Here is a 22,774-nt window from a genome sequence, read left to right on the forward strand (position 1 = left end):
CACCTCTGTCATTGTCCTTAGTGGTGAGACAAGTTGTTTTACATGCTGGTTTGTGAGTGTGCCATGATGCCTTTCTACTGTACCACTGTTCAAAGCCCATTTCGTGTGCACCTTACTGTATAACTGGTAACAAATTGTTGAGTGCGTTTGTCGTTTGTTTTGCTTGTTTGTACAGACACACGCAGCTTACTATCACACACAAGGGTGGCTCCATAGGACCCTGCAAGGGAAAGGAGGTAAACCCTAAAACAGGATAGTGCTCAGGGAACCAGCTGATTCTGCGGGAAGCTAACTAACTTTAAACATCAAGAAGCAGCATCCATTGTAAGTGATTCATTCTGCATTTGAAATAGCTTAAAAAACCTATTACATTTGGCAGATGCACATTTTTAGAACGTCCTGCTTTTTAAGTAGTGTAGAGTTCTATTTTAACATTTTAATAATCCACAATGCTGTGCTTGGCTTTAACAAATACACACAGATAATATTCGCTTCCAGGGAAGCATTTCCCAAGGCACTATTTAAAACCTCAAAGCAGTTTGCAGAGAGCTGTTATTTCCTTTTATACAATAAGCATGCGTTCTGTTGACCTTTTCTAGAACTGAACGCAGAGTTCAGAATGCCTTAGAAATTCCCTCACATAAAATTGATACACTTTCTGTCTTCTATCATTGTGTGCTGTAACATTCCTCTCATCTCTCAGGACAAGTATGTTTTAGTGCCTCATGTAATAAAGTGTCTGAAAGTGTTGCCTATTAGAAATATGTTTTTTCATCATATAACCTGCACTAGAAAAGTTGACAACTTGAATTTGATTTGTTGCTTTGGAATAACACAGATTTTTTTTTTTTTTAATTCTTTTGCGCCACTATGAGGCCGGTTTATTATACGTCCCCGGGGCTGCGTGTCCTGACTGTACTGATTATCGGAGCCGTGCATAATGCGTGTATTGTTTGGCGTGTCTGAAGGAACAAGTGCTGCAGTGAAGTTTTGTTCAATGTTGTCAGTGCTTCTCTGTGCTTTTGGTTTCTGATTGTGAATGAGTATAAATAGCTCTGTTACAAATTTGTACGTTGGGTAACAATCACAATAAAATAAAGTGTATCCCGACTCGAGAACAAAAATGTTAAATATTTCATCTTACCAGTTTTAGATGTGATGGCTGTATTATGCTAGGTTCACACCTAGACGATTTATCGCGCTGATTGGGTCGAGCGATATCAAGCAATACACAGATTCGCATTGAAGTCAATGGAGGCTTTCACACCTTTGTGGTTTGTCACACGGTCGAAATCGCTTGTTGTGCGAAAAGGCGCAGGGGCTATTTTCTAGCATGGGTAGAACTGGCATGTGTCTGCATCCAAGGTCTGTACTTCTATTGACCAGTAAGCTGAAGAGAGCAAGCTGGGATAACAGGTTCTTCCTAAAATTGAACTTAAAATTTCTTCTTCCAGGAGTCCTTCTTTAACACTTGAAGTGGGGCTACCTCCGCACTGCAAAGGTTAAGTGCTCCTTCATGTCCAGGGTCGCAAATAACAGAGAAATACTGACCCAAATCTTTGATCCGGCTGGCTGCTAGTCTCCCCCCCTGGCAGTCTAAGAACAATTGCGTCATCATGTCCAATACAAGGTGTTGGACGCGAGGACGCTGAGGAACATCCATCGCCGGAGAGGATACAGGCTGCAGGGACTAGTCTAGCAGCCTCCGTTCAGGTGAGTATACAAATATAAATGAGAACTTATCCCATGCAGTGTGGGGGCAGCCCCACTGTAAGGGTCAAGATTTTTTCTGCCAGGAGTTCTTCTTTAGTCATACTTCAGAGCCCAGGAGTCGGGTAGCTAATCTTCTCTAAAAAAATGTTTTTACATCCAATGCCTAACTTTTGAAGGTTTCTCTCATTTTTGTCAATGAAGCTGACTGCTAAAACTAAACAAAAAAATCCTGCTGGTTCCTGAACTGGCTCCTTAATCCCCTATTAATTTGTCCACCTCTGCCATACTTGTCATCAGAGAATTATATATAGGCTGCCATTGCTGTCCTCCTGAAAAATGCTAGTACACTGGCTTGTCCTCCGAAACTGAGCCATAGGGCCAGAACAAGAGAAGTCCGTATTCTGTATCCGTATACTTTTTTACTGGTTGGCGTCTGTGAAAGAACTGATGACAAAGAGTGATCATGACAGCCCGGAAGCTTGGATTGTGAGTAGGAGATGTCAGCAGTGGCATTTCACATATTTCTATTATGACTGCTATGATTAGGTAGATGTCTAGAATACCTGTGTGTTCTTTTTGTTGCTCTATTTAGCTTCCTGAGCAGCAATGGCACATTTAGAATGCAACGCCATCCTTCTATCTTCTCAAAGAGAAGAGGACAAGATTGGACAAAGATTTGATAGTTGGAAAACCGCTGTCAGAGATAACACGCACATTGACATTTGGAAGTCATAAATATGCACAGCAAGACGATTGGGGTAAGGGAGATATCCTTCTCTGCATAAGGGAGATATCCTTCTCTGCATAAGTGTTTTGGGTTGGTGACCATTAGGGTAGCTCTGTATGGGCAGGAATGGACCATTTTATGGTCACCCTCACCTTGATACAAGAGTCATGTGCTTCATAAAGGTGATTATTCCATATGCTCTTTAAATGTAGGCATTTTACAGCACAGTGGCCCATGGTGACTTCAGCACCAGGACAAGTCACAAACTCTGCTGGGTTTACTGTAGGGATGTCCCGATGCCACTCTTTCAGGCCCAAGTACAAGTACTTCCCCGCATGTACTTGCCGATACCAATTACCGATACTTTTTCTTAAAGGGACAGGTGACTTTCAATGAACCATAGTACAACTACATGTTATGTACTATGGGTCATGATTTAACCTATTCATGTTATCAGCTGCAATGTACGGGACATTTGTGCTGTATATGTACAGTACATGTAGAATGCACTGCAGCAATAGATATACAATTCTGCACTGCTAACATGAATGGGTTAAATGATCCGTAGTACAGGGCTACATATCATGTACTATGGATAATTTAACCCTTTCATATTAGCAGGGGATAATTGTAAAGCTATTGTTGCAGTGCATTCTACAGTATATAGTACATGTACAGTACATATAGAGTGCACTGCAACAATACATTTACAATTATACTCTGCTAACATGAATGGGTTAACTGATCCTTAGTGCAGGGCTACATACAGATCATTTAATCCATTCATGTTAACAGAGTATAATTGTAAATGTATTGTTTGCACTGTATTAGCAGTGTGTACTCTATATGTACTGTAACTGTAGTTCATATAGAGTATAGACTGCTAATACAGTGCAGACAATACATAAAGGACCCCACCTGGAGCGCCGCCCACCGGAGCAGCAGTGACGCTCGGCAAGGGAAATAATAAAAAAAAAAACATAGCGCAAGCTTCGGCGCTATGTATCGGGGCATTTTGACAAGTACTTGTCAAATGCCCTGTATCGGGTCCGATTTCGATGCTAGCATCGGTATCGGGACATCCCTAGTTTACTGTATCATTAATGAACTGGTGTAAAACAGTAAACTGAAGGAAATGTTTTAGTTGGTTGGTAGACCTGTGTATTTTGAAGGTCATACTCAGCTCATCAAATATAGTGTAAAGTATTTCTATAAAAAAGCTTTCAAGTCTTTCTTTTATTTTCTAAAAGACATGACCGTATTTCACAGTTTTACTGTGTGTTGGCAAAACGGAAAGCTTTTCTTTTGAAGTGCTTTTTGCATTCTTGTAAATATCACGTTTGGTGTGACAGACATTTTGGTAGTCTATTAAGATAAATTGGTGCAGCACTAGAAGGTCACCCCCGAACATGAATGACCCAGTCCTACCTGTGAAATTCTTATCATATACACAGTGCATTAACGAGTGTTATCCCTGTCCTTGCCTAACAGCCAACATTGTGTGGATGCACAGCACGCAGTGTGTGTCTCAAAATTCAAATTCACTACAATGAAGCGCCTGCTTTTTGTTTTGGATGCATCAGTGGAAAGACAAAAGAATGTTTCATTTTATTTTTGAACCATTTTGTTCCTGATGGAGTGCAACAGTGACCGTATTCTCTGCAACTTGCCTTGATTGGAAGCATGCTCTTGGGTCCTGATGACCAAGTTGCAATCCTTGGTACAGGCCCTTTTGCTCTCTATTTTTATATGCAAAGAAAACCTTTCTTGGAAAAAATAAAGGAATATGGAAGATGTCATTGCTGACCTCTCCTTTTGAAATTGCTAGTTGCTTGGCTGTCTGCTGACCCTCTTGCCTCTCTCTACGAGTCACCAACCCAAAACACATATGCAGAGAAGGATATCTCCGTTGCCCGAATCTTCTTGCTATGCATATTTGCACTAGATAGAACCCAGGATTTTGCTAAGTAATTTAACTCGTATTTCCTTATTGTTGTTGTTTCACTGTTGTATTATTCGTCTCTATTATGTTACATCTTTTTCTTTTATATTTTTCTGCGCCTTCTCTTTTATTAAAAACAAACTTTCAAAATCGTTAAACTTATCTCTATGCTCTAAGGGCTGGCTCACCCCACATCCAATGCGTTCTGGCACATCCAGTGCATTCCGGCACCCCTCCCTGCTTTCTGGGGTGGAAGGGGGACGTAGCAGTGCCAATAATGTCAATGCACTATTTTGTTTGTGACCGCACTGCAGGCGTTGCTGTGCCACACGCTCTGGTGCTGCAGGCGTGTTTGTGGTGCCATTGAGAGTGCCACCAACCAAGCTGGAACGCATGGCATGTGGTGTGAACCAGCCTTAAATAAGAACTTAAAGTATCCTTGTCTCTCTGAAGAGCACTGCATATTGTAAACCCTCTTTTATAATCCTGTCTGGAGAGAAGGTGGCATCACAGGCATTGCTTAAGTTTTTAATGGTCACAACATTTGCTGGGAACAATGCATGTGTCTGGTAAAACGCATGGTGGCACATCTAATCCTATGTAAAGGATTAAATGTGGAGTTGACTGCCCCAGTGACAATTGCTCTGTCTGCTGGCCTTAGATTGTTGTGCGAGCTGAAAAATCTCTGTGCACAGTAAGGCTGAGAGTGGTATCACCACATCTTGATGGCAGCATGGCAAGACCGGAACTGCGTATTGTCACACATTGGTGACAGTATGCGGGACCGGACCTGCCGTTCCATCACAAGTACAGTGGTTCCTCGGTTCACGGACACTTCTGTTCGCGAACAATTCGGCAGAATTTTGCATCCGTTCACGAACTTCGCTTCAGGTGATGCACACAACGGCAGCCATCTTCCCTGCTCTGGCACATGGTCATGGCTTCCTCTAGTCAAGATCGCGGTCTGATCACAGTTTGATTTGGTTCACGTCCAAATTGGTTTTGCGACCAGAATCGCAGAACGAATTAAGTTTGTGAGCAGAGGTACCACTGTATAATGTATTTTCTTTACAGGGGGATCTTGTTCACAGTTTTCTGATTTTAGCAGAGGTGTTGCTTTAAGTGGGGGTTTGTATTATTTGGGTTGCTAAATGGTCAGTTTTCTTTTGGTTCTGTACCCTTTTGTGGGATTGCCATCCAAAAGCCATAGATCTGTTCTCTGTACTGGAAAGGGTCTCTGTTGCTTCTGCTTACAGACTGTGAATGAGTTAACATTTAGATATTTACACCTTTGAATGCTTTGCACACTTGAGATGTTTAGACTTGTTCACATGCCCTGTCTGGATTTAGAGTATTCTGTAATAAACAAGCCAGATACCTGTTCACAAGCTAACCTTCAGCATACACATTGAGTATATTCATTCAAAGCCTTGCATATACTAGCTGAATTAAAAATCAGCCATTAGGAGCCAAATACAATATTGGGGAACAAAACCTAATCTTTTTAAAGTAGGCTTCTCCTGCTGCTCTGTTGTATGTTGCCAAGTGTAGACCTTGCCTTTTGTATCTCTTGCATACATTTGTTCTAAATCACTGCTGTGTCTGTACTTGTCTCTAAATTTTAACAACTGTGTAAAACAACATTACGTGTCTGTTCTGTGGCTCACAATTCTTTCACAATGACTTCTGTTCTATTCAGTGCACATTGCGATAGCAATCCTGCTGACAGGGGTCAATCTATTATTTATATCACAGAGGTCATCTCTCATACAGATAAAAATGTATGAAAATCATTCCGGTTTTAGAGGAAACAGATTTGGAGGAAATGTTGGAATCTCTTCCCATGAACCCATCCCATGTGTCATCTTTGGCTAATAATAAAATAGTGAGCTCTTCTTTTTTTTTTAAATTACACCTAGCGACTCTGACTTCCCATTTTAATTGCTTAAATTGTACCGTATCTTGTCAATCCAGCCAAAGATTTCCTATTTTAGTCTTGGATAAGGTAGTGGAGTTGTGGTGCTACAGGCTAATCTTACTATGTTTATACCTGTTGGGTACATTAAACCCTAACATTATGTGTCAGCGATGGTTGTCACTGGGACACAAGGAAATTCCTACCTGTCACAGTTGCCAGTGAAGTAGAGCACCAATCTCCCAATTGAATTGCCTGCCTCAGTGATGACTGGGGAAGTGCTCTTGTGAGGGTTCCTCACTTTTTTTAAACTCAGGGGAAAACTACCAGATAGGGGCACAAATGACATACAGTGTGAAGTGCATTCCAACATGTGTTTTGGTCTTTATTTCGGTGAAAAACACATTAGCCTAAAGCGTACAAATGTGAATGGGCTCTAAGCAGTTTTAGGCCTGTAACCTCCTGTGGCCTTGTTCACAATGGTCTCGAGTTCTATAAGGGCAGTGGTCTTACTGCCAGGTTAACTCCAGTTGAGAGAAATTGTGAAGCTCTTGATACCATAATGTCCATTAGCCAAACATTAAAAACCAAATTAATAGTATACATTATACATTTATGTACACTTCATGGCCAAAAAAGTCACACAATGTAATACTTTGATGGGCTGCCTTGAGCTTGATTTAAGGCATGCATTTGTCGTGACATAGTTTTAGCTTTTGAGAGATATATTTTTTTTATAGCAACCAGTCAACTAGTTGAAAAAATTATCGGAAAACTAATCGATTATGTAAATAATCGTTAGCTGCAGCCCTATTTATTTCCATCCAGAGTTGCATAATTTTTTTTCACCAAGATCTTGTAGTGATGCTTGGTGAGTCAGACCACTGTGTAAAGTCTCTTCTCTAGCACATCCCAGAGATTGTCAATGGGGTTAAGGTCTGCACTCTGTAGTGGCCAATCCATGTGTGAAAATTATGCCTCATGCTCCCTGAACCACTCTTTCACAATTTGAGCCTGATGAATCCTGGCATTGTCATCCTGGAATATGCCCAATGTACCATCATGGAAGAAAACATCCATTGATGGAAGAACCTGGTCATTCAGTATATTCAGGTAGGCAGCTGACATTTTTTGGGGACATAACGTTGCTGGACATAGATATGACCAACGGAAGCAACCCCAGATCATAACACTTCTCCAATGGAAGGTTCTTACCTATTTGCTTATCTTAATCCAGGTGGTGTCTTACGTGGTCAGGCAGTGTTTTACGTGTGTGATGTATTATATGTATGTTATACAATTGTGTCATTATGTTTTCTAATATTTGGCTAGATATGTATTATATAAAATCCTACAATTTGTGAACAATGTACAGTCACTATTTCCTGAGGACACTGATGCTGTTCTGTGATATGCATTGAATTCAAGCGACCAAAATACAAAACCCGGACCACATATTTTGCTGGTGAACCCTGGTATGTTTTTAATGGATATTAATAATAAGGATTAAGAATATTGAAGGAATTCAATTGACTCTGGTATCTAAGTCCCAATTTATATACGCTCTTCCTGTATATAATGATGGATGTTGATGCCAACATGAAGTAAATATCGTATACAAATCATCATCTGGTACCCCAACCTATTGGTCACTGAGTAAACTTCTGCTGACCGACCCACCAAATATATGGACAGGGTACATTTTATTTTACTCACTTTAATTCACCATATATCCTATTTTATGTCCCCACACGTTGAACGTTTAACTTGTGCAGCAGACTAATCCGTTTAATCCGGATTAGTTACGCATTGTAAATGTAACCATTTACATTTTGCTTCATTCAAAATTCAATTCTAGATTAAACCCTTCAGTTGTGAAGGGGCTTTTGTAACCCATGACATCGCAGAGTTGGAGGACTTTGAAATCTCGCCTGTGATTCTTGCACTGTGTAAGATATGTCACTGACTTCTGCAGAAATAAATAGCACTGGCATTCACCATCTTTTTTTATACTCTGCTTCCAGATAAAAATACATTTAAATGTGTCAATGCAACAAAAAAAAAAGTAAAAAGGACTCAATGGTAAATTTACATCAGTGGAGCCTGTGGGCACACGTCCTTTTCACTCTAAGCTCTATCATTTTTAATAGGCCATCTCTGTTTTTCACAAAACCATTTTCCTGCATTCTTTGTCATATGGTTAATAATTGGCTGTATTTATAGAAATATTTGCATGATTTTTTTTTCCATTTCTTGCTATGTTGTAAGATAATTGTATAGACGTTTGTAGAAAAAGCTGCCTTTTTTAGATTCCTTTTTCTATGATAAATTAAATATGAAATATTGCAGTTGGCATGCTGGAGACTATTCTTTACTGTTTCTGCTCAGAAATGTGCTGTTGTGTTGTGAATAGCCTGTATCATTTAATCTCCTGCTGTTGAGATCTGTTCTCCACACAAAGCTTGATTGAGTCAAGGGTAGGGGATTCTTCCTCATGTCTGCAAGCTGATATACACCAGTTTGCTTTTTCAGGTAGACACAGGCAGTTAAAAAGTCAATGGACATGCTTACAGCCCTAAATGTGTCATATGTTGTCTGATTTCAGAAGCTAAGCAGGGTCTGGCCTGGTTAGTACTTGGATGGGAGGCCACCTGGGAATTCTAGGTGCTTTAGGTTTTCCACCATCAGTGTTCACTCTCTTCTGTGGCTCTTTATATTTACTTTTACATCCGTGATCTGCAAGCTTCCCCTTACACCTAGCTTCTTCTTCAAAAAAAAAGTGAGTGAGTGGATACTACTGGGCTTTCCAAATAGAGAGATGTCACCTTTTTAGAAAGCCCAGTATACTCCTGCAAACTGGCAAGAAAGCACCCTTATTAAATGTTTAGGGAGCCAGCAGTAAGGGGTTGTGATCTCACAACTGAAATAGCAGCATTAAGTTTGTTTACTTTTGTTCAGCGTGTTCCCGGTTGTGATGTAGAAGTGATTTGGGTGGCTGTAAAGCTGCCTGCTCACTTTGTACATGAATGTGAAGTAATTGATCACATAAAATGTAAGTAAACAAAAGAAAACGTTTAATAAACTAAATAAAAATAATTTAAAAAAAAAAACTCCTGCACCCACATGAACACAAGGGGAGTGTACAAAGTCAGTGATTACACAACATACACAAACAGGCTTTTAATGGTATATTTAACCACTTGAGTCCCAATCGCCATTTTAAAACAGTAGCGAGAACAGACAGCTCTCTTCTGTGTTGTTTTTACCTAGGAAGTATAGTGATGTCACCTCACTCCCATTCACTGCGGAGGATCAGACAGAGCTGTAATACATCTGCACTGCCTCTCCATACAGCAGTGTATCAGTGCTGTAATCATCTATTGCTGGCTGATTGCAATCGGCAACAGATCAGTATAAAGGAGCCCATACACTGTGTGATAATCGCGGGAAATCCCACGATCGTACGATAATCGCAAAGTTTATGGAAGGCGTGCAACCGTTTTTACTGTACGGTCGCACGTCTTTTGTCTAAGGAGCATGTTCGAAAACCAGCCGAAAATCTTATGATTTTCGGCTGGTTTGTGGCATGCTTGGGAGAAAAATGCCTTACGGGCGGGTGTGTATTTCTGGGTTTCTGTTATGTCATATAAGTTTAAAGGAAGCCTGTATAGAGAGTACTGTATATGTAGGCTGCCATTGCTGACTTCTTGTGACTAGTGATGAGGCTGGACTTAGTGCCAACCCAGTTTGCCTGTCCACCCAAGCCCCCTCAAAGTTCCGACCGCCACCCCCTCTTCCTGACCCAATCAGTTGTAGGGAAGCACATATGCATTACAAAAGGGGTGGTGAATGCCGCAACTGCTGGCATTGATTAGGGCGGGATCAGGGGGCAGTCAGAGGTTTGGGCAAACTCAAGTGAACTGGGTTTGCGCCAAGCCCAGCCTCATCTCTACCCCTGACCAATGTCTGCACCACAGATCTGGAACAAGAATTCAGATAAGATGTTTTTAATTTAATGCTGGTTTCCTAATCTGTGTCCTTATTTCCAGATCAATGACTAAAGCCTGAGATGATCAGTAGCACGTTTCAAAGGTGGCCAGCTTTGTCAGTCCCTATACTTCTCACAGGTTTCCTGTAAAGGAGCAGGGTAGACGGGGTAGTAATAATTTCTGATTGCACTATAGTTCCGCATAAAAGCATTAGGACATTTTTCTGAATGATTCATCTGTAAAAGAAGGAATGAAGAGCAACCTGAATGGAAACCCGTGGACTTGAGCAAAATGGGGAAGAGGTCAGGACAGAGTTGGAAAGCTGGTTGCTAATTCATAACAGTGCATCTTGGGGCAGGTTAGAAGAGCTAATACTAAACAGGCAGGCACCTGGAGGTACCAACATCTTCGGGTACTGATTACTACATTTTGTAGTCTTGCAGGTATACTTTCATGATGTAAAATGGGAGACCTCATAAACTGGAAAATTTTAAACCAACCAATGGCCGGGGAAGAAGTTAGAAGGCCACACACAGCTCATAACAGATTTAAGCTATAGATTGATTCAGTACATCACCACACTTGTATTCCATTGAGAAATACAAGTAGTGCTTGTAATTTCTCCATTCACAGATCCTGTCAAATCTGTAAATGAATGAAGCGGCTTTGTGGGCAGAGCCATGCACAGGAGGGCCAAATTAAATAAAATCCACACCAGCCTGCGGGGAGATGAACCCAGCTATTCAGATGCGTGTGTGTGTGTAGGGCAGTGCAATGTGACTATGTTTTATGGTACACCCTGACTACGGTTGTAACATGGAACATGGTCAAAAAATTAAACTTGGCCCTCAACATTTTTTACATCTGTATCTTCCGTGAAAATATCAACTGGGGATCCTGCCATAATGGTCCTTGTTTGGGCAATCTTATTATAGGGTGACAACGCTTTATTCCTCTCCCTTTGCGTGATGAGGGGATCTTGCAAGGTTCCAAATTGTTGCGCAACTGCCATTTGAAATGGTGAATAAATGTCAATAAAGGTGTTTCTGGATGAAGATTCACTGAGGTTTGATGGTGAAATTTTTCCTAACACTCTCTGTGTTCCAGCTGTGCTCCTGAGTTATCATGTCACATGGATATGTAATAGAGGCTGCAAGTGGCCATATCAGCACCCATTATACAACTATGGTCCACTGTTTTCATTATCAGGAAAGCCACCCTGAGAAATGCAGCCATTGCTGGAGTGGTTGTAAAGAGGCTGTAGAAGATTAGCAGCAGTGAGATGCAACAAGGGATGACATTTTGTATTTTTTTTATTAGTATTGTTTATTGTATTGCATACCGTGCTTTAGTAACCTATATGTCATTGAGTTGGGTTTACATTTGCCTAAAGCCAATACCCTTACACATGTTTTTGCTTCATGTGTCTATAGTGTTTACGTTCTTTGCTTTCGTCTTCAGGTGAGCAACGGGGCCTTTGCTGGAACTGTTTCCTAAAATGAAAATAAAGCTACCTGCAGGTGATCTTATTTGCACAGGAAACTGTGAGCAAGGCAAGCCTGCTTTTTTTTGGCCCGTTGTTTTTACCAGCGTGAGCATTTTGCTGTTAATTCCTAATTACAGATTGAAAGGTAATGATAGATCTTTAACACCATAAGTGCTTGTGCTTTGGAGTCTAGAGACGCATTTTTGCTGATCCCCAGTAATAGTGGTCTGTTATTAGGTTGCAAAGAAATATATTTATACTGTTTACCCTTGTATGGTTTTTCTAGCTTGCCAAAAAAAGAACTCCTGTAATTATTTTTGGAAAGACCCGCAGGAAGTGCATGTAATGTGTCAAAGCACAGAACTGGGCAGCAGGTACTCTGGGACTCTGTGTGTCTTTTCTGCCATAAAACCTCTTTTTCCTGCAATCACTTTTTTATTCTATTGTACATTAACTGCTGTACATGAGCAGTTCAGTGTACAACCTTGGCATCTGAAACTGGGAGAAGATGGTGGAGACAGCTCAACAAGCAGAATACAAACAATGCATCACTGGAGGAGGGTACTTTGGGATGCAAGTCTGCCATAATTAGGGTTGCCACCTTTTCTTGAAGCGAAACCCAAACACTCTTGCGACGCGCACATTTTTGGGGGAGAATAAGTTGCAGGTTATTCATATGTAAATAGTGCCGCCCATTCATATGTAAATATCACAGTTGAGACTATTTTCAGTACGGTGCCAGTAGCTCCTATCTTAATTTTGGTTGCCCCTGCCTGCCTGACATCTTGTGTCTGGGTTTCTGCTGCCATAAAACCCGGACTGTCCGGGTGAATCCTGGACAGGTGGCAACCCTAGCCATAATGTGCAAGTTTGCTTTGCAGATTATGGCAGGGGCCCTGAGGACCCACAGTGGCATAGCTCTTCTTTAATTTGTAGGCAAGTGTAATGCATTCATTGCACTTACCTCTGTTCTACTGTTTTCAAGATACAGTGCTTTGATACCGTGCTGTGATTGCAGTGGTAACATTAGTTTGACAATTTCTGGTGACTGTGTATTATTTGAATTGAAGTTGTCTGTCTTATAGACTTTTAGGCCCGGTTCACACCTGGGCGTTTTGTAGCGCATTCCTACGCTATGCAAAACGCTCAAACACCGAAATCCCATTATTTCCTATGGGAATGGTTCACACCTGGGCGTATTACAGGCCGTATAAACGCGCTACAAAACGTCCTACGCCCAAAGAAGTACAGGAGCTTCTTTGGGGCGTTTTTGTCGCACGTTTCCATTGGGATACAGCCAAGTAGCCCTCAAGTTGTCGCGCATTTTTTTTACTGCGACATGAAACGCGCGACAAACGCGCATATTCGATACACCTAGGTGTGAACCCAGCCTAATTGGGAGGACTTCAACTCAAGTAATGTATAGGGACTGGATGTGGTCATGTGTAGTCACCATGTCTTAAAAGTGACTCTTTAAATTCAGCTTTTCTGGCTGAAGTCAGCCCAAGCTTGGGTTGATAGATCTGCTTTCTGCAGGTTTTCTCTAAACTCAGTGTTTGCTTCAAACGCTCAGGTATGAATAGGAGGCTTAGACATTTTAAATGGTTTGAAGTGCAGCACAGCTATTGTAAAATCAGCTACTTCTGTTAATGAAGAACTGTAAGGATTCTAAAAACTTCCCTTGCAGTGAGGCTACCCCCAATCCACTTCAAGGGTTAAGTGCTTGCTTTGTCTAGGGCTGCTAAATAAAGCAGATACTCACTCTCAACTGATCCTTGGTCCTGCTGGGCCACTAGAGACCAGTCTCCGCAGTCTCTTCTCCCCTAGTCTTCGGCAGTCTAAGGACGGTTGACATCATCACAACCTATGCAGGTTCATTGACTTGCATGAGACTAGAGGATAGAGAGGGACATTTCACAGCCGAAACAGAGGGAGAGAGAGGTCAGTGTTGACCAAGGAGCAGGTGAGTAAAACTGCTTTGACCCCCCCCCCCTAGACAAAATGAGCACTCAATCCCTTGCAGTGTGGGGGAACCCCACTGCAAACGTAATTTTTAATTTTAATTCCTGGTTTCTTCTTTAACATTAGTAATTAGTCTTGTATAAAGCAGACTTTAGTTGTGGCGTACTGTACCTTTTAAGTGCCGTCTCTCTCTATATAACAATTTTGAGCCACGTTTCAACAAGTTAAAGGGCACACAGCACATGACATACAGTAACCTAACCCCTTCCTCTTTAATATGAGTGATAAACTTTAAAGTTTATCCCTATCCACAAGAGCTACGGGATTACTGACAGCATTTTAACACTTGCAAATATTTATTAGCGAGTGGTGGATTATCTCCATTTGTTTCCTTAATCCAAGGCTTTGTGCGCCTGTTTTGTGCATTCTGCCCACTGTGTTCTTCCAGCACATTGTCTGTTCACCCCAATTTAATTGCTTGTTTCATCGCTTTGATAATGTGATTTTCAGTGATTATGTGTTCAGTATGAACTAGTGAAGACTATTCTGGGAAGCTATGTTTACTCAATTGTGTCTTGTGTAGAGTTGCATGTGCTACTATGATCTTGCTGCGTTCGAGCCTATAGCAATACAATGCTAGGTATAATGTGCTTCTCTGTTCTGGTTGCAGCGCAAGAGGGCTATGATCCCAGCCATGCCTTATCTGCTGAGTAGCACCCTAGAATTAAGGTCCCATGTGACAAAGTTTATTAAAGTGACACTAAACTCAGGACTTAAACCTTAAAAATGCATTCAAGTACCTTCACTATTAACAAAAATGTATGTTATTTGTGTATAACTCGGCTGTAGATCCTCAAATCATCTCTGAATTGGTGCTGACACTGTCCTTCCTTCTGGAGCATGGCTACTTTTCTTCCCCATGGTCCCTGTGTGTGTTGTAAAGTAGCCAACGCTCCAAGCTCACTCCCATAATGGACTACAATCTTAGTACAAATTATTGAAATTTGAAACGAGTGAAACTAGCAGAATAAGTAAACAAAACGTGAGATTGTAGTCCATCACAGGAGTGAGCTTAAAGTGGTGGCTACTTTTACTACACACACAGGGACCATAGGGAATAAAAGTAGCCCCCCCACCCGTCTACAGCATTGTATCAGCCTCTAGCAGTCACCTACACAGCAACATTAAGGCCTGGTTCACACATAGGTGTTTGAAAAGTGCTTTTAACTGCCCAACACAATAAAGCCCATAATTTTCAATGGCCCTGGTTCACACCTGAGCAGAAAAACATCTGGCAGAAAAGCGTCAAATGCCTGAAAAGGTACAGGAGCTTCTTTGGGCAGATAAAAGCGTTTTTTTTGCCCCTTAGACTTAAATAGAAATGCCCAAAAACGTGCAACAGAAGCATGTTGTACATTTGCGTGAGTGTTTTTGCGCGTTCTTCAATTGCCCGCAATGGTTTATGAGCTGGCAATCAAAACGCACGTCTTCATGTATGCGCAAACATGCAAATAACCGCATGCTGTTAGCGCGCGTAAAACTGGTGCGGCCTAGGTGTGAACTCAGCCTTAGACAGTGATAAGGGGAGCCAATCAGGTGTGTTAATATTATGTGCACAGTATTCACACTTGCTGATTTGGAGGACACAGCAGAAGGATGACCTCATCAGTCTTCACCCCAGCATGCTGGGGTGAAAAGAGGTCATTACTGCAGGGGTGGACAATTTTATTATGGATTTCAGGAGCCAGTCTGTGCAATCTAGGTGCCAGCAGAATTTTAGGATCCAGCTCCATTGGCAACAACTAGAACAAACCTCAAAGGTTAGGCACCAGCTATATATATTTTTTTAAGGCACATTAACTACCTGTTCCTGGGATTTGTCTAGCGCTGCATTACTGTAAATGGTTTTATCCAGCTGTATAAATCTCTGGGATCGATAGACAGAAATACATATCTTTTTGCAGGTTACACAGCTTTCTTTTTTGTATTTAATTTGTACGTTTAGCGGTTAGCCTGGTATTCTGCGTTGGAGATATATCCTGAGTGACAAGCTGTTCGATAGTAGGCAATATAACTGCACTGTTCTTACTGAAGTCATTATTAGACCATTTGAGAAGAATAGAATCCAGGTTATAAAACTGGCATGTCCTGTTTAATTAGACCTGTCATATTTTTATTGTTGGCTTCCATGCTAAAAGCATTTCTAGTTGACACAATACATTACCGGCTGCTTAGCTTGCCAAAATTGTCCAGCTGGCTTTCTAATTCTTCATTTTGCCCCCCCTCCCTCCTAAGACGGAAGTGTTGTAGTAATAGAGATTGGTATGCTGCACTTACATCAGTATTTTTGTCCATGCCATATTGTTAAAGATTTTGATTGTCAGAGAAAGTGAGTATGGTCACTCCCATGTCTGTACCACTTCTTTATTCCGGTTCAATGTTAAGCTAGTCATACAGTGCTCGGATTTTGGCCAAGTCCTGCTGATTATAGTACATGACCAGCTTAAAATATAACTGAAGCCAAGACTTTTTTTTTGGGATACTGTAAGGGAAGGTCATAGCACCTGTCACCTTTTTTTATTGCCACCTGTGTCCCATTTAGAAGATTTCCATTTACTTCCTGTCCAATAGCCACAACAGGAAGTGAGAGGAAATCCCTCCAAAGTTAGGGAAATCCCTGGTGGTCAGCGGGGTCACCAGAACTAAAGTCTCCATTGGAAGATTTCCCATCGCTTACTGTTCTGGTGACAACCCAAAATATTCTTAAGATTTTCTTTCAGTGATAACGGTCACCAGGACAAATAGGGAAGATGAATCTCACTAATGGGGACATAGGCAACAATAAAAACTAGGGATGTACCAATACCAATACTAGTACCGGTATCGGTGCCAATGCCGAGTATTTTGGCGAGTATGCTCCCTCATTACTTGTGGCAAGGGAGTATGGTGCAGCTTCCCGGCCAATCAGGAAGCCGTGCAGCGTGTAATGACTCGCACGGCTTCATGATTGGTCAGGAAGCTAGCCAATCAGGAAGCCGGGCACCGTGTAATGACGTGGCGCTCGGCTTTCTGATTGGCCAGGAAGCCGGTTCCATGCTTTCTCGTCACCTAGTGATGAGAAGCATGGGGACGGCTTCCCTGCTAATCGGGAAGCTGGGTGGCGAGTCTTTACACGCCGCCTGGCTTCCTTAATGGGACTTCCGTTATTGGTGTTCGGTATCGGCGAGTACCGAAAAAAATAAATATTGGTACTCGATACCGAAAAAAACAGTATCAGTGCATCCCTAATAAAAACCTGACATGGGATTTTAATCCCTCTCCACACTATACAAAACTAAATTTTGGTATTGGTGGCACTTTAAGAAATTCGTTTTGAACTTGGTATTGAAATGTATCCCTAGCACAAGAAGCCCTCATGTCACATATATGACCCTACATTTATGTTTGCATTTCCCTATTGCATCAAATAAAAAAAATATATTAAAAAAAAAAGTTGACTAATTAGATGACGTAAGTGGTTTTTGCCAGTTAATTCCTTGTTCATATTACTTTTGCTGCGGTTAGATGAATTTGTTGCAATGACTGCTCTTTTGAACAGTTACCCGCAGTGTCTAGTTTACAGAACGTTTTTCAAAAGCTCCAGCTCTGTGCTGCGGAGTCGGATCTGAAGGTGTTCCTCGTTTTTTACTTTGAAATTGGAAAATGTGTTTGCTGACCCTTTCCCCCGCACACCAGTGGGGATGATACTGCTGTTACCATCACAGATTAGGTGATTAAAAGGTGCTGCTAATCGGCTCTCGGGCTTCCTCCATACTTCAAGCGTACTTCAAGCTTTTCGGCTATTTCTTCTCCAACATAAGTCATTTATTTATTATCAGTTACCATCCGCTATTTTTTGGTTGTCCTTTAATCTGATCGCCAACTCTAAATTAATAGGCTGTTTTTATTATAATTGTACTTGAGGTCATATAAATGTGACTTAGCTAGCTAAGGGTCTGTACCTTTCTATATTAAAAACAACTGCATGTCCAACAAGGGTTTTTTTCTAATGATTTTTTATTTTATTTTTATAATGGTTTGTGGTGGAGGTGACCTCTACCTATGCATATTTTAATCATGGAGTTTCAGCAACATATTGTCCAAAGGTGGGGGTCACCCATATTATATGAGTGAGCCTAATGAAAAGTCTTCTCTGGCAGCATAAGGGCTAAAGTTAATTTATTGCTAAGAATATGTAAATACTTGAATATCCACAACCATTTAACATATTATGTGAGATCTTGTGGGCATGTGGAAAATATGGGACTCTTAGAAACCTGTCACTGCTTTCTTCTGTGCTAGTGCAGAATTCATCATATTTTTTTTTCTCCCAAAATTTGCGTGTATTAATCTGAAGACAATTGATAACAGGAAATATTTGTTTTCTTTTTCTAGCCATTTACAATTACGAGGCAAAAGCAGCGGATGAGTTGCATCTCCAGATCGGTGACACTGTGCACCTTCTAGAAACACATGAAGGTGAGTGAATGATGATAACTATTCTGATTAACCCAAACTGAAACGAACTGCTTTGCAAAACCAACAATATTAATTTAGCACTAAGGGCCAATTCACATCATCTCCAGTGCGTTCCAGCACGGTTAGCTGCTAGAATGCACTGGATCGCATACTGTCCGGATCCCTGCATTCTAGGGCAGGAGGGTACATAGCAGTGCATTCAAATAAATGGCACTACAGCCACGACCCCCCCCCCACCCGCCCACAGTGCAAAGCCTGCACCAGAATGCGTTGCACAGCAATGCTCGTACAAGAACTATTTTTGGTGATCACACTGGACCGGAAAGTGGGTGATCACACTTTGGGTGGGGGCCATGGCTGCGGTGCCATTGACTAAACGTGCTGGAACGCACGGAGATGGTGTGAATCAGCTCTTAAGGCTCCAGGTCCACTAGATCAGTAGTTGTTTGGAACTTTGGTGCATGATGAGGCGTATATATAGAATAAGTGCCTAGTTTTAAGGTTTCTGTTTGGGTCAGAGATTAAGGGGACTTGGTCTGATTAGGGTACAAGGTCAGGGTTAGGTTTTAGAGGGGATATAAAAGGCTCACTGTAGGGGTCAATCTTGATGTGAGGGTTAAGTGGTAGCATCAAACTGACTATTACAGGTTAAGGTATGTATTAAGGCATGGGTTAAGGCTTAAGTGTTGGAGGTACGTTTAAACAAATACTGTCAACATTCCTATGAAGGGCAAAGCCACAGGGTCTCTGTAAGGGTCATTGCCCACCCCTTTTATACTCGCCTTAACTGTGCTACCTTGCAGCTACTTAGCAGATGGCAGTTATGTCACTGACCCAGGTAAGTAGCCACTCCATTTCCCCAGTCAAGTGACCATGATCTAGCCTTGTGATTGGCTAGTGGGTCTGGGCATTTTTGCAATGCACACCGGACATTATTGTTGACCGTGGAAGGGTTGCAATTAGAGGTAGATAAGGTGAGTTTGTAGAGACACTGTAACTTTTCCCTGCTTGGGCAAGGTAACGGTGTCTCTACGTGTGAATGGCTTAATTTAGGGGTTAAGATTTGAGGTATTATGTGAGCTGCTGGATTTACACATGTACTTTGAGTTGATAGCACCATTTCTGAAATGTAACAGTGCTTGGTCTCCATTCATTCTTATTGTAAAACTAAACGATTGCCACCTCTGCCTAGCTAATGTACAAAAATGAATGTGTCTGGTGGAGTGTAGAAAATGTAGCTTTCACCTTGTTATAAACATGGTAAATGTTACAGTAACCACATTTTTCAATTGAAGAACAGATATTCACAAGTGTTCGTGAAGCGGATGGTTACTGTATGGTTAAAATGCTTTAATAGGGTTCCTGGTTCTGGATAATAATAAAGTGACACTAAACTCAGGAATTATTGTAAATCTTAAAAATCCATTCAAGTACCTTAACTATAAACACAACTGTAAATTAATTGTGTATCACTCACTGTAAATCCTTGAATCATCTCTGAATTGGTGGTGACACTGTCCTTCCTTCTGGAGGGTGGCTACTTTTGTTCCCCATGGTCCCTGTGTGTGTTGTAAAGTAGTCATCGCTCCCAGGATGGACTACAATCTCATGTTTAGTTTACTCATTTGTATTGACATTGTAGTCCATCATGGGAGTGAGCAGTTGAGCGGTGACCATGGGGAACAAGAGGAGCCACCCTACAGAAGGAAGGACAGTGTCCGCACCAATCCAGAGATGATTTGAGGATCTACAGCCGAGTGATACACAAATAAGATACATTTTTGTTAAGATACCTGAATACATTTTTAAGGTTTACTCCTGAGTTCAGTGTTTTTTAATTTTTTTTTTGCCACCACAAATTGGAGAGTGTGGTGTCAGGCTTTTCCCTTCAGAAGGTAATGCCGGTAATGTTTTTAAATTTCATTTTACAAAGCTAAGTAGGGCAGTATTAATTATTTGTATTAGAACAGTGGTAGTCAGACTTTGGCACTCCAACTGTAATGAAAATATACAAATTCCATCATGCCTCTGCCTCTGGGAGTCAAGTTAATCAAGTATCATTCTCTTTCTACGGCAAAAAAGGAATTACTTTTCACTCCATTTGTGCTGCATGTGATAGTCAGCGGAGTTGACTATAGAGGATTGTCGCAAAGCCTGGTGGCACAGTGATTCCAATAAAGACAACCATATCTCTCAGTGCCTTTCATTTTTAGTGTGATATTTGCCACTTTCAGCCTCGGCCTCTGAAAAAGAATGAAATGTACTCTAGTGCTCCTTATCTGTTCTCCAAAATAGGAAATCAAATTCGGAAGAATTGCTGTTCACAAGAAAGGGAACTGTCTGGCTCAGCCTCATAAAACTGTCTGACGGTAACCCACACTGCCGGTGAGGACAGCCTGGGACATAAACCACACTGAATGGTGTTAGAGTCCTGCTGCACAGACATTCTTACCCCCAAGAAGTATGTTATGGTGGTCTGTTTGCGAAAGGACTTTACAAACTTCCCGTGTGGTCTCGCTTATGGTATATGTCTGATTTTGCAGTTTATGCATCCTCTTGTGTTTGCGTGAAACATAAAAACTTAAATCTACTATTTAAGGTAAACTTAGTTTTGTTTAAAGTGTATCTAAACACAAGAACAAATAGGTCATATATTGCAGCTTATCGGGTATTTATATGTGGTGGCTGCATTAGTTTTCTTTTTTCATTTTTTTTTTCACCTGGTGATCCTTTCCATTCACGTCCTATCCTGGATTGATGCTGCTCACTTGCCAAAATGTATCTGTGCAAGAGCAGCATTGTCACCCTTGGAAAAGAAGTACATTAGGAATACAAATCACCTCTCCTTCTCCTTGTCTCCATAATATAGGGGGGAAAGGAATTCTGTAGTTCAGAAAGAGAGCTGGGAACAATGCTAACTGAGTGCAATATGCAGAGGCATTTTATGTTCATTCAGAAGATGGGAGCCAGCTTGTGAGGTCAGGCAGTTGACAAGAAAGCAGCCATCAGATGTGAGGTGAACTCTTAAACGCAGTACTCAGAATAAATAAAGCGAAGTAATTATTTATTGTTCGTCTAATGGATTATAACTTAAGACTAAATATTCAAATTCTGGCAAAAGCCCAATCATGGCTGGCTCTCTGCAATTGCTAATAAAAGGCAAGAATCCCCATAGACTCCCTATAGGTGCATATGAAATAAGTGAATGATTTTAAACATATGTAGGCAAATGGGTTAAAAGGTTGTAACTTCTGGGGGGAAAAAGCTAAATTTCTCCTTTTTGATTAAATTTTTTGTTCTTTCAGATGATTTGTCTGTGATACACCTTATCTGTTCAAGTAGTGTATTCTGAGACACTGCATATGAGACTTGTGTATCTATATTTAGAATTCTCTTTCTGCATTTGATTTGGTCCTGTGTGTATCATTGTAATTATTATGCACAATTAATTATATTCTATTAAGTTCTGCAGTTTACGTAATACATAAGAAGCATGCTTGGTACAGAAATCCGTAGTTAATTATTTCTCCAGGAATAGCACAGTGGAGTTTGTTGTGGGCAGAATTAGTGGGATACAAAATGAAGCTTTTTATTGTCCTGCATGTTAGCAGAACTGGGTTAATACATACCTAGGACATGGAATTTAAAATCTGGCTGTTATTATTGTGACTCCATTGCTTGCAATGCAGGGGAGGTAACTCACAAATAGCTGGCTTAAATGGGCAGCAGGTTACACAAGTCAAATCTAATGGCCCAACTGTGTGCTTATTAGGGTGTCTGGTAGAAAGCAATGTCCAAATGTGACGTGACATGGCTGGTAGGAAAGCAGTGGATTACAAAAGTACACTTTCTACCCCCCAAAAGTATATCTGTGTTTGTAGGTGTTCTAGGAAGGATGTACAGACAGATTTGGCCTGGTTAGATATGTTGGGTAATAATTGGCAATGACGTTTGAAAGCAGGGTAGAAGATGAGGAGGAGGAGGAGTCATCAGACTTGCTCCAGCACACAGATATTCTGTTGTTTTACCTAATTTGGTCCAAGTTAGAATTGTTCTTTAGGTTTTATCTATACATTGGCTGACCTGTTAAACATTTCTTTACAGGATGGTACAGAGGATACGTTTTGAGGAAAAAATCTAAAAAGGTACGTTGCCTCCTAGTAAAAAAAAAAATGGATGTAAATTTATTGCTGGGGATTTATGCTGAAGTATCCAGAAAAGGAAGAGAGTAACGCTGGTTATCTCGCACTATCTTGCACCACCATCTAACATACATTGCCTGCATACACGACATGTGACCCCATACTTTTGTCTTCTCTATAAAAACAGATAAATAAAAAAAGCTACAGGGGCCTAAATTTTAAACACAACTTATAGCTGAGCCTGTGCGCCCTATATTGGTGATGCTTCTGGGACATAGACTTGCCAGGGAGCAGGATCTGTATATAGGCAGAGGTATCAGTTCACTGCCTCCACCCAGTTAGCTAATCACTGCAAAAACCCCCCCCCCCCCCCCCCATCT

General features: G+C 41.1%; 1 protein-coding gene across 1 annotated transcript in view; it reads left to right on the forward strand.

The window, feature by feature from the left end:
* The window catches only part of DOCK1 (dedicator of cytokinesis 1), a 373,877-nt gene that overhangs the window by 56,847 nt on the left and 294,256 nt on the right, over window positions 1–22,774 (forward strand). Inside the window, exons 3-4 of the mRNA XM_018561275.1 lie at window positions 18,169–18,252; window positions 22,357–22,397. Coding sequence (XP_018416777.1) covers window positions 18,169–18,252; window positions 22,357–22,397 — 125 coding nt within the window. The remainder of the gene's footprint in view (window positions 1–18,168; window positions 18,253–22,356; window positions 22,398–22,774) is intronic.

The sequence above is a fragment of the Nanorana parkeri genome, unplaced genomic scaffold (genome assembly GCF_000935625.1).
Source record: "Nanorana parkeri isolate BGI_ZX_2015 unplaced genomic scaffold, ASM93562v1 scaffold2, whole genome shotgun sequence".
Classification (NCBI taxonomy): Eukaryota; Metazoa; Chordata; class Amphibia; order Anura; family Dicroglossidae; genus Nanorana; species Nanorana parkeri.